The sequence below is a fragment of the Piliocolobus tephrosceles genome, chromosome 20 (genome assembly GCF_002776525.5).
Source record: "Piliocolobus tephrosceles isolate RC106 chromosome 20, ASM277652v3, whole genome shotgun sequence".
In the NCBI taxonomy this organism is placed as follows: Eukaryota; Metazoa; Chordata; class Mammalia; order Primates; family Cercopithecidae; genus Piliocolobus; species Piliocolobus tephrosceles.
In genome coordinates this window covers 32,731,469-32,744,877 of record NC_045453.1, presented here as the reverse complement: position 1 = coordinate 32,744,877, position 13,409 = coordinate 32,731,469, and the positions used below count along the sequence as shown (strand labels likewise).

General features: G+C 40.0%; 2 protein-coding genes across 3 annotated transcripts in view; both read right to left on the bottom strand.

Moving 5' to 3' along the window:
• Window positions 1–13,409, bottom strand: part of CDH26 (cadherin 26) — a 54,321-nt gene that overhangs the window by 29,983 nt on the left and 10,929 nt on the right. For both annotated transcript variants that reach the window (XM_026455133.1, XM_026455134.1), the window contains exons 3-4: window positions 12,494–12,598; window positions 10,544–10,705 (exon numbers count right to left, since the gene is read on the bottom strand). In XM_026455133.1, coding sequence (XP_026310918.1) covers window positions 10,544–10,705; window positions 12,494–12,598 — 267 coding nt within the window. The remainder of the gene's footprint in view (window positions 1–10,543; window positions 10,706–12,493; window positions 12,599–13,409) is intronic.
• Window positions 12,533–13,409, bottom strand: part of FAM217B (family with sequence similarity 217 member B) — a 30,375-nt gene continuing 29,498 nt past the window's right edge. The window contains exon 6 of the transcript XR_002735583.3: window positions 12,533–12,598. The gene's annotated coding sequence lies outside the window, so the exon portion shown is untranslated. The remainder of the gene's footprint in view (window positions 12,599–13,409) is intronic.

Sequence of the window (13,409 nt, the reverse complement as noted above, 5' to 3'; positions counted from 1 at the left end):
AAGAGCATATATCAATAAAATGGAAAACAACAAAACAATAGAGAAAGTCATGTAACCAAAAGCGATTCTTGGAAATGATCAATAAAATGAACAAACCTCTAAGAGGACTGATGAGGGAAAATAAGGAAGTGGGGAGAATTATCAATAACAAGAATGAAAGAAAGGATATCACTAGAGATTCTACATATATTAGAAGAATAATAAGGACTAGTATGACTAAGTTTATGCCAATGAATACAGCAACTTAAATGAAAAGGACCAAATTCCTAATAAAGAAAAACTACCAAAACTTTCTCAAGAAGAAACAGAAAACCTGAATAGTCCTATATATATTTTTAAAGTGAAATTTGTAGTTTAAAATCTTTCAAGAAGTAAAAACAAAAAACCCCAGGCCCTGATGACTTCAATGGTAAATTCTAGCAAAATATGAAAGAAGAAAGACCAATTCAACAGTCTCTTCCAAAAAATATAAAAAGTAGAAAAACTTCTCAACTGATTATATTGTGTAAATTTTGTAAATTACAGAGAAAACTACAGAACAGTATCTCTCATGAATCTAGAGTTAAAAGTTCTCAACAAAATACTAACAACTAGTACCCAGAAATATATTAAGAGGATAGTACATTATGACCAAATGAGGTTTATCCAGAGAATTTTAGGCTGATTCAATTTTTGAAAGTTAATTTCAGCAACATCGCAAGATGTAAAGTTAATCTACAAAAATCAACTACATTTATATAAACCAGCAATGAATACTTGGAAATAAATATTTTAAAATAGCCCCATTTACAAATCTAAAATATGTACAGGATCTATTTAGTGAAAATGTTACAACACTGATGAAAGAAATCAAAGAAGACCTAATTGAATGAAAAGATATACTGTGTTTACAGACTGAAAGACTCAGTATTGCCAAGATGACAGTTCTTCCCAAATTGACCTATAAAGTCAGCATGATCCCAATCAAAAGACTAGCAGAATATTTTAGAGATATCAACAAGCTGATCTGAAAATTATATGGAAAGGCAAAGAAATTTGAATACCCAAAATCATTTTGAAAAAGAAACACAAAGTTAGTGGACTCACACTATATAATTTCAAGATTTATTATAAAAATACAGTAATCCAGAGAGTACAATATTGATGAAAAGATAAATATATACATCATTGAAACAGAATAGAGTTTAGAAATAGGCCCACACAAGTATGGTTGATTGATTTTTGAGAATAGTACAAAGGCTAGCCTTTCCAACACATGATTCTGAAACAATTAGATGTCCATATGCAAAAAAAAAAAAAAAAAAAAAAAAAATGAACCTGGGTCTATATCTCACACGTTAGACAAAAATTAACTCAAAATGGATCACAGACCTACATGTAAAAAATAAAACTATAAAACTTTTAGTAGAAAAAAAAAGGGAGGAAATCTTGATGACAATGTGTTAGATACAACACCAAAAACATGATCCAGAAGAGAAAATATTGATGAATTGGATTTTATCAAAATGTAATAACTTTTTCTCGGTAAGAAATGTTGTTAAAAGAATGAAAAGACAAAGGAAAAGAATGAGAAGACAAAAATGAAAAGACAATTGCCTGAGAGAAAATACTTGCGTTTCATGTGCTGACAAAGGATTTGTATTCAAAACTCAATAAGAAAACAAACAATACATAGCAGGTGGCTCAGGCCTGTAATCCCAGCACTTTGGGAGGCCAAGCCGGGCGGATCACCTGAGGTCAGGAGTTTAAGACCAGCCTGGCCAATATGGCAAAAGGCAGTCTCTACTAAAAAAATACAAAAATTAGCCAGGCATGGTAGCAGGCACCTGTAATCCCAGCTACTCGGGAGGCTGAGGCAGGAGAATTACTTGAACCCAGGAGGTGGAGGTTGCAGTGAGCTGAGATTGCGCCATTGCACTCCAGCCCAGGAGATAAGAAAGAAACTCGTCTCAAAAAAAAAAAAAAAAAAAAAAAAGACAACAAACAATACAATTTTTAAATGGGCAAAGGGTTTGAACACACTTCTCCAAAAAAAGAGATGCAGATGTTAAATAAGTCATCATTTTTCACTAGGGAAATCCACATTAAAACTGCAATGAGCTATCACTACACACCTTTTAGAACAGTTAAACTGAAAAAAACCTGACAATACCAAGTTCAGCCAAAGATTCAAAGCAATCAGAATTCCTATACATTTCTAATGAGAATGCAAAATTATTCAGTTATTCTGAGAAATCGTTCAGGAATTGCTTTTTAAATTAAACATACACTTATGAAATCCATCTAAGCCACTCCTAGTTATCTACCTACAATAAATGAAAACTGACATTCACATAAAAACCATACGTGGGCTGGGTATGGTGGCTCACACCTATAATCCCAGCACTTTGAGAGGCTGAGGCAGGTACATCACCTGAGGTCAGGAGTTCAAGACCAGCCTGGCCAACATGGTGAAACCCGGTCCCTACTAAAAATATAAAAATTAGCCAGGTGTGGTGGTGGGTGCCTGTAATCCCAGCTACTTGGGAGACTAAGGCAGGAGAATCACTTGAACCCAGGAGGCCGAGGTTGCAGTGAGCCGAGATCACACCATTGCACTCTAGCCTGGGCAAGAAGAGTGAAACTCCATCTCAAAAAAAAAAAAAAAAAAAAAAACAATGACAAAAAGTGCATAGCAGCTTTAATCATCACTAAAATCGAAAAGATTCCAAGCATCCCTTAGTTTTATAAAGTGAGAAGCGAGATACTACTCAACAATAAAACAGAACAAACTCGGCCGGTGCAGTGGCTCACATCTGTAATCCCAGCACTTTGGGAAGCCCAGGTGGGCAGATCACGGGGTCAGGAGATCGAGGCCATTCTGACCAACATGGTGAAACCCCATCTTTACTAAAACACAAAAAATTAGCCTTGTGTGGTGGCGGGCGCCTGTAGTACCAGCTACTCAGGAGGCTGAGGCAGGAGAATTGCTTGAACCTGGGAGGCAGAGGTTGCAGTGAGCCAAGATCGCATCACTGCATTCCAGCCTGGTGACAGAACAAGACTCCACCTCAAAAAAAAAAAAAAAGAACAAACTCTTGATGCACACAACAACATGTATGAATATAAGATTCATTATGCAAAGTGAAAAAAATCTAGACTTAAAAAGCCATGTATTGTGTGATTCTGTCTCTATGATGTTCTAAACAAGGTAAATTTACTGGGAGGGAAAATAAATGAGTGGTTTCCAGGCGTTAAGGGTTGAAGGAGAGTCTGTCAAAACTCTTAGAACTATACATCAAGAGATACAAATTTTACTGTACATAAGATTTTAAAATAAATTTTTAAAAGAAAAATACACATTTGGAAGGAATAAAGGCAGTTAAGGGTTCTCAGGTCATTATATTGTCAAAGAAGTTATTAAAAACTTTCTATCAAATCTAATAAGTGAAGAATGAATGTTGTAATTCCTCTGTAATTAGTTTTTCCTTCTGTGGAATTAGACCAGAGGGGAAAGTTGTGGGTGGGATGAGATTTTTCATATATTGTATAAAATTTCATAAGAAGCCCTTATTAATTTTATATGTAAAGAGTAAATATAAGGTTGAGCGTGGTGGCTCATACTATAATCCCAGCACTTTGGGAGGCCAAGGTGGGGGGACCACCTGAGGTCAGGAGTTCAAGATCAGCCTGGCCAACATAGTGAAACCCCATCTCTACAAAAACACAAAAATTAGCCGGGCATGATGGTGGGTGCCTGTGATCCCACTACTTGGGCGGCTGAGGTGGGAGAATCACTTGAACCCCGGAGGCAGAGGTTGCAGTGAGCCGAGATCGCGCCATTGCACTCCAGCCTGGGCGAGAGAGCAAGACTTCATCTCAAAACAAACAAATAAAAAGTAAGTATGAAGAATAGGAACTCTCATTTATTGCTGGTGAGAATGCAAAATGGTGCAGCCACTTTGGGAGACAGTTTGGCAGTTTCTTACAAAACTAAATGTACCTTGCTACACAATCCAGCAATCACCCTTCCAAATGTGTTGAATATGTATGTGCACCCGACAACCTGCACACACGCATTTATAGCAGCTTTATTCATGATTGTCAAACTCTGGAAGCTACCAAGACGTTTCTCAGTAGGTGAATAGGTAAATAAGCTATGTCTATCCATACAATAGAATATTATACAATGAAAAAAAGGCATAGAGGAACTTTAAATGGATATTGCCAAGTGAAAGAAGCCAGTCTGAAAAGGCTACATAGTGTATGATTCCAACTGTATAACCTTCTGGAAAAGGCAAAAGTGGGGAGACAGTAAAGAGACCAGTGGTTGCCAGGGGTTCTGGGAGTAGGGAGGGGTGAATGGGCAGAGCCCAGAGAATTTTTAGAGCAGCGAAACCATTTCCTATGACACTGTCATGGTGGACACATTTGTCGAAACCCATAAAAGGTAAGATGCCAAGAATGAACCCTAATGTAAACTCTGGGTTTTGGTTAACAGTAATGTAAAATACTGGCTCAACAATTATAGCAAATGTAGCACATAAATTATAGCAAATGCAGTACACTACTGCAAAATGTTCATAATAGGGGAATGTGAAGGGAGGGGGTGAGGGGAGGGGAGGATGGGAACTGTGTGCTTTCTATTCTGTGCTTCTGTCAATCTAAAACTGCTCTAAAAAATGAAGTCCATTAATTTGAAAAATATGATGTCCCTACTTACAAAATAAATATATATATCTTAATAAAATATAATAAATATGAACTATAATAAAATACAAACCGGTGTATTTTAAATAAATATACATATTTTTACTCCTGAATCTCTCGTTGCTCTAGTATAAATGGTGCTTTTATTTGTTGAAGGCTGAAAAGGCTGTGGGGAAAGGCAGGAGTTCAGAGTCGCAGAAAAGAGAGCGGGAAAGGGCATGAATCCTGGCACGAGGGTGGTCCAGGCAGATGACTGTTTTGCATCGAGACCACTGGATTCTCAAGGACCAACTGGTCGCCAGGGACAGTATCCTGCTTGGGGTGAAAAGGCTTATTGCAGAAGCGTGGCTGCCAGCTTCAGCCAGGCCCAGGGCGGACTCACCAGCGCCAGCCCTTCACGTAGATGGTCTCCCTTCATCCTCGCGGAAGCCCTGGCGGAAGACACCCTTACTGTCTAGCTCTGCACCATGGAGAGACTAAGTGACTATTTCACCTTCAGCTTGGAAGTAGAGTAGCCCAGATCCAAGTGCAGTCAGGCATCAAGACTGCGCCTTCCGCCGATTCTTCCCCATTTCACTCTACAGGCTACTCAGTGCCCAGAGTCACTGGCCCTCCCAGGGGGCCTCTCAGGGCCTTGAAAGCTTTAGGCAACACTCTCTCCATTCCCTTCCTCAGGGGCCTAAAGGTCTCTCCCTCTGTTTTGTTTCGTGTGGCTGCTTGAGCCCCCTTTCCCTGCAGACTTGCGGTCACTCCTCAGCTCCATCACCGCGGTCCCATCAGGTATCCTAGAACAGCAGCGCCCACGTCTAGTGCAGGTCAGCGCTCCTCCTCCTCCACATTAGGACTGAGGGCGCCTTCAGGGCTTCTACTACTGAGCTAGTCCGCTTCAGGGACCTCAGGGACTCTAGCACACATTTTAAAATTTTTGTGCAAATAAATTGGCTTTCTCACACACCATCTCTACATTCTCCTCCATAATTTATGACTGTGCTAGCAACTCTTTGCTCCTTAATCACCCTGACTTCTGGCTTTAAAACTGTGCCAACCATACTCCTTCCATTTAAAAAAGAACCACTTGTGTGTTTTACGTTTATTATTTTATATTTCATTTATTATCCTAAAGCTACATATGAGCCCTTTAGTTCCATAAAACGCCTGAGAAACACGAGTGCTGTTTATTCTTTGGCAAGATGCTAAGAATTTCTAGGGTTTCGGATTACAATGGAGAAAAGAAATATCATGGACATTTTCTGCACTTGGAAAGTGTTTCCAGCCTTTTGTTATAGCCTCAAGATTTATACCTTTGGATAAACAAACCATAGTGCATTAACTGGATGCATCACCATATGCCTATTTGAAATTACAGGCACAAGATCTATGGCCTTACACACAAATGAGCTCATGGAAACACCTTCAGGACCAAATGCACAATACAAAATCACGCATGCATAGTGATATGCATTACTATGCATATCATAGTATGCATAGTAATATATGATATGTGATATATAGTGATATGCATAGTGATATGCATAGTGATATGCATAGTGGTGATAAAAATTAACACATAATTATTCTGAGAAACACATAATTATTCTGAGAAATACAAAAGGATGGCTTTGGGGGCAGCTTTGTATTCTACAAAAATGAGCATATTTTGATGTAAATAGATAAGGTCCATACACAGAAAAAAAATAAAACTTTTGCTGTTGCTGTCTCTGTCTCTGTCTTAAATCTTACAGTAATTCTCAACTAGTGTTACTGCTTTCTTGTAGACGCATGGAGTTAAAAAGTTAGTCTCCCCCACACACTCCCTGAGCACAATTTTGCTTTTGGTTGGTTTTAGAGACCCTATCAGGATGCTGAAGAGTAAAGAAGTGCTACTAGAATGTCTTTTTGCTGCTACATTAGGCTTACTTGATTTTTAATAATGTACTATCTTGATGGACTGCCAAAGCCAGTAATAATCGTTCTCTCACAGGAGCAGATGGTTAAGCTAGGATGCTCAATTTGTGTAGTGTTTAGGACATGTCCTCATTTATAGGACATGGCTTATGCCACGCTTCCTGGTTGGTAATCCTTCTCATTGGACTGTTTCATATGCTCCTAAATAGTGTGTAAGCCCCTGGCTATTAGTTTCCTGTGGCTGTTGTAACAAAATACCACAGACTCCATGGCTTACACTAGAAACTTATTCTCTTACAGTTCTGGAGGCTAAAGCTGAAATGGAGGAGTCAGCAGGGTTGGCTCTTCTGGAAGCTCTGAGGGAGAGACTATTCCTTGCCTCTCCTGGCTTCAGGTGGTTGCTAGCAAGCCTCGATATTCCTTGGCATCACTCTAATCTCTGACTCCACCTTCACCTGGCATTCTCCTCTGCATCTGTCTCTGTGTGAAAGATTCCCTCTTGTTCTAAAGATACTGGTCACTGGGTTATGGCCCACCCTAATCCAGTAAGACCTCATTTTAACTTGATCACACCTATAAAGACCCTATATCCAAATAAGGTCACAGGTGTGGGTACCATGAGTTAGGACTTGAACATCTCTTTTTGGGAGGCACAGTTCAACTCACAACACCCAGCAAGGCCGAAGCTACATTTTACTGTGCTCGCTCATTCGTTTACTCCTTCATCTAACATGATTAAGGGAGAATCTATTATGTGAGGAGCCCTGACCTTGACCCTGGGGCAATGGCAGACTTTCCCCAAAGTCAAGAATAAGGCAGAGTCTCTCTGCATTCTAATGGACCAGCATTCTAATGGAGGAGATCAACTATCAACAGACAATTAAACACGAAGTTCACATTTCAGGTGATGAGTGGTGTTGAGGAGAAAAATAAAACAGGGTCATGAGATGGAGAGTGACAGGCAAGGTTGGGACATGCCTCAGAATCTCCACCTTGTATCTTTCCTTGGGGAAGTTCATTGTTAAATGAGAGGGCCACAGATCAAATAAGTACATAAATCAATAGACACATACAGGCAACTGCGGTCAATGTTTGGGGAATCAGAACATGGATTTGGCCTAGCCAGGGAGCTCCAAGCATAGGGCCCTGAAAACCTGACATAAGAGAACTCGGGGATGCCACGTGTTTCCCCCCACCCCACACTGCCACTCTTTGCTCTAAATGGTCCCTAGGATCTATCTGTGATGTGCCAAGCATTTCCAACTCAACTTCGAGTTTCAGGAAATGCTCTTAGATATTTGGCTTTAGCATTATCAGCTTTTAGACACAAAGCCCCATAGTAGACATTATGAATGCCAACCCTTACTACATCATTTAAAATGTTAAAAGCATCGTTTGCAGAAATGTTCTCCCATTCTGTAGGTTGTCTGTTTACTCTGTTGATAGTTTCTTTTGCATCTGAAAAAGATCTAATATCTAGCATCTATAAGGAACTTAAACAAAATTACAAGAAAAAAAAAACCCATTAAAAAGTGGACAAAAGACACAAACAGACACTTTTCAAAAGAAGATATACTTGTGGCCAGTAAGCTTATGAAAAAAAGCTCAACATCACTGATTATTAGAGAAATGAAAATTAAAACCGCAATGAGATACCATCTCACACCAGTCAGAATGGCCATTATTAAAAAGTCAAAAAACAACAGATGCTGGTGAGATTGCAGACAAAAAAAACAAAAAGAGCATGTATATACTCTTGGTGGGAGTGTAAATTACTTCAACCATTGTGGCAGACAGTGTGGTGATTCCTCAAAGAGCTAAAAACAGAAATATTATTCAACCCAGCAATCCTATTACTGAGCATATACCCAAAGGAATATAAATCATTCTACCATAAAGACATATGCATAAGTATGTTCACTGCAGCAGGATTCACAGTAGCAAAGACATGAAATCAACCTAAATGCCTATCAATGGTAGAATGGCTAAAGAAAATATGGTACATATATACCATGGAATACTATGCAGCCATTAAAAAGAATGAGATTGTGTCCTTTGCAAGAACATGGATGGAGCTGGAAGCCATTATCCTTAGCAAACTAACACAGGAACAGAAAACCAATACTGCATGTTCTCTCTTATAAATAGGAGCTAAATGATGAGAACACATGGACACACAGAAGGGAACGGACACTGGAATCTCTCAGAGGGTGAAGGGTGGGAAGAGGGAGAGGATCAGGAAAACTAACTAGTGGGTACTAGGCTTAATACCTGGATGATGAAATAATCTGTACACCAAACCCTCATTATACAAGTTTACCTATATAACAAACCTGTACATGAACTTAAAATAAAAGTTAAAAATAATAACAATAATAAAAGGGAAGGAAAAAATAAAATATGAAAAGCAAAGAAGCAACACAACAAGTGAGCGCTGAATGTTTGGCTCCATCCTTGCACAGATCATGACCATCACTATGTCCTCCCTACTCAATGTGTGGAAGCCCGAGGAACAGCAGCATGAGCATCACCTGGAGCTTGCTAGACATGCAGGCTCTCAGGCTTCACCCTGACCTACTAAAACAGAATCTGCATTTCTACCAAGATCCCTAAGTGATCTGTTTGCTCATTAAAGATTGAGAAGTGCTATCTCAGTGTCTCCTTATGACTACTCTCTACTCCTTCTTTTTAACAGACACTGCCAAGTCTACACAGAAGGGAGGCATGCATTCATATGGATAAGGAAGACCTAGAGAGTCATCTTTGCATGTTCATTGGAGTTTTAGGAGAATTTCCACCTATTTAAAAATTAGAGAGTCAGAGCCTATTAGTGAGTTAAGGGTTTATCTTTTATTGTGTATATCAGTACATTGAGATCACTGGAGAAAAGCTTCATATATTACTTTTCTTGAATGTTAATCAACATCTTTCCACCCTGAAAAAGTTAATGAACAAATGTACAGCCAAGCAGGCCTGAGAACCAAGCCTAGTTTCCAACAGCTCCAGTCCGCTGAAGTCAAAATAGAACACATTTTGACTACCTAAGGACTCCCTGTTATGTTAGATGGGTAACGTGATACACGGTTTAGGGCTTTTTTCTTTATGATTTCTTTTCCTAGTTTAGAACCTGAATTTCAACTTCATAGTAAGCCACAGTGTTGCAGTGATGAAATCGTAAAGAAAACCTGCACTCAAAATAAGACGTCGTCAACAGGTATGAACAGGTATGCAATTGCTCATGCACCAGTTATTGGGCCACCCACTGGGTCTGTTATGGCTTGTCTCCATATTTCAGAAGTCACTCATAAAAAAATAAATTAGGCCAGGCGCGGTGGCTCACTCCTGTAATCCCAGCACTTTGGGAGGCCAAGGCAGAGGGATCACAAGGTCAGGAGATTGAGACCATCATGGCTAACACAGTGAAATCCCGTCTCTACTAAAAATACAAAACATTAGCCGGACGTGGTGGCAGGCGCCAGTAGTCCCAACTACTCCGGAGGCTGAGGCAGGAGAATGGCATGAACTGAGGCGGCAGAGCTTGCAGTGAGCCAAGATCGCGCCACTGCACTCCAGCCTGGGCGACAGAGCAAGACTCCGTCTCCAAAATAAATAAATAAATACATATGTAAATACATAAGCCCATTTTATAAACATTCTGTGACCCTATCCCCAAGTGCTTTCAGATATCTCGATCATGCTAGGACACTGGTCATTAGAATAAAGACCTATAGCAGCTCACATCGATTGCAGAAATCATTACAAAGCCAAAGCCCACAACTCTAAAAGAAGATTACAAAAGTCTCAGGCATACTCGTAAAGCTTGTCACAAGGCATAATTTCTCAGCCTCCCGGAACCTGGCACATAGTCAGCTTAAATAATGCTTACCAAATACAACAGTCTTGCAAGAGCTTTTAAATCCAAGCTTAGAATATATCAAACTTTAGATACCGTGAAAGACGGTGTCATTTCTCGATCAACAGGGCGGTGAACATATATCCTTCCGTTCTCATGATCTTCAAGAGAAAACAAACCAATCTCTGGATATTCATCCACACCAGGTCCACTGAGTAGATACATTAGCGACATGTTATCAGACATATTATTGAACAGCTAGAAGGAGGAAAAATGAAAAGGAGGATGAGAATAAGCCACTATGATAATCAAGTATCAAGGCTAAGAATCAATGGCATCTTTAAGAAATTATACCCAGCAATGGCACATCTGCCAAAGAAATAAACAGATGGGCAGAGATGCAGGAGCAATGGTGTTGAACTGTTGGCTGCAGTTTGGTCTGTAATAGTGACAATTTGGAAATAGCATAAATGTTGATCGACATGAAAAAAATAATATAGTGATACTTCCTTCACATAGCATGGGATACTCTGTAGCCCTCAAAGATGTATTTACATTGCCATGGAAAGACGGAAAGATGAGCAGGACGCATTGCTAAACAAGAAAGGCAAGCAGAACAACACACCAAGTGTGATCTCATTTCTTTGATGCAGATTCACATCAGAAAATCTGTAAAGAAATATCTGGAACCACACACACCAATTTATTTAATATTGATTATCCCTTGAAGGAAAGAGAAGTAGTGATCACACAACTAACATCTAGAAAGAGTTTAGAACGAGTGGTCCTACAATCTGCCTTGCTTGCCTTAACCTATTTAATCTTTAAAACATCTCTGAAATATAGGCAATATCATTGACCCCATTGTACAGACACATTAAGAATCTCTCACTTACCCAGCAAGGACGTGGTGCAGTAGGAATATGAACCCACTCCCTCCCCCTGACTCTTAGGAGTATATACTTTTAACCACTGAGACTTGAAAACTTTCTGTACTCTTTACATTTGTTTTTTAAAAGTAGGCATGTACTGTTTCCTTTTTCTAAGAATCACAGAATGTCACAGAACGTCAGAGCTTAATCAGTACATAATTCAAAGGGCCATTGGTACCAGGAAGGTAGCGGAAATAAACAACATGAGCCTGGTGGAAAGATTCTACCATTCCAATACCATGTGACTTTTTCAAGGCGGTGCTTGCCCTCAGCACAAGGGAGGAAATAGGGAGTGGTGGAAACTGTGGTATTCGGAATAACTCAAGCCCCACCTAATTGTTGTCATGTGGAAATGTGGGTTCCATGTGGCCAGAACTTTCCAATTTTAAAAAGTCTCTAGAAGGGCAAAATTTTTAAGACAGTGTCCTTATTTATGTATGTATGTATGTATGTATGTATGTATGTATGTATGTATTTATTTATTTTTTGAGACAGAGTCTCGCTCTGTCGCCCAGGCTGGAGTGTAGTGGTGCAATCTTGGCTCACTGCAAGCTCCGCCTCCCGGGTTCATGCCATTCTCCTGCCTCAGCCTCCGGAGTAGCTGGGACCACAGGCATCCGCCACCATGCCCGGCTAATTTTTTGTATTTTTAATAGAGATGGGATTTCACCATGCTGGCCAGGATGGTCTCGATGTCCTGATCTCATGATCCACCCTCCTCTGCCTCCCAAAGTGCTGGGATTACAGGTATGAGCCACTGAGCCCAGTCGACAATCTCCCTATTTTTAAATAATATTTAAAAAAAAAAAAAAAAGCCTCTGCATGGGCCAAATAAAGCAGACCTGTCAGTTGGAATTAACCACCCTGTTGCTGTATAAGATTCTCATCAGACACTCACATGGAGAAGTGACTCGCTCAAAGTCACATACCCAGGTAGAGGTAGAGTGAGTTCTAGAACGCAGGCATCCTGAACCCCAGGCCAGTGCTCTTTATGCTCTACTTCACTCCCTGGCCTCACTAGCACAAAACCTTTCAAGACTTAATCTTCCTGGCCAAAGGGGCATGCTGACTCAGAGGCCATGATGGGGTCATTCCTTAAGAGTAGGCACCTCACCTCACCAATCAGTTTGGGAAACGGTCCCGGGTCTTCCTCCTCCAGCTCCAAGGTGGTGATAACCCATCTTCTCTTGGATCGCCGTAGAGGCTGGTAGCTCTTTCCCTGGAAATTATAGTGACAATGATGACAATAAGGATGGCAGTGATGCTCACAGCCAGGATTTATCACACCCTTGCTTCATGTAAAGGCCCTGTGCTGACACTTGGCCTGCATTCTCTCATCCCCACAACAGCCACCTAAGCTTGGAAAATCCAAGTGCCTGTCTTCTTAAGAAGCTTAAGAGTCATCTTAAGCTGGTACCAATGGCTCTTTGAATTACGTACTGATTAAGCTCTGGTATAGCTGTGACACTGTGATTCTTAGAAAAAGGAAACAGTACCCGCCTACTGTTAAAAACAAACATAAAAAGTACAAGAAGCTTAAGAGTCAAGCTTCTTAAGAAGCTGTAGAGTCATCTCTAACCATGGGGCAGACGCCACCCAATGATTTGACATGGTTCTTGAGATAATTTTAGGAGCCATCCAGACATAGCATTAAAGATGACTGTCTGCTATGTGCCAATGGCTGTCCTATAGTAGACATACAAGCAGTTGTTGAGAAAGTTTTCCCACTTCCATTTATCTCTCAATATTCCTGAAATTATTGATGATTAGGTGCTGATAGACCTTTAATGCCTTTCTGTCTATGAATATCCCTTTTAACAAACATGCAGACATGTACACAAACAGAAAGAGTGACTTAGACTCAGATCTTAGGCTCAGATATTTGTCAGGTAAGGGAATACACGAAATTAAAGCATTGTTTTGTTTGCATTATATATTTTCACAGTTGCCATCTATTATAAGTGAAGCTGGTTTCTAGCCACATTAATTTTATCAACAAAAATGCAAGCTCTTTTTTAAAAAAATTGCTT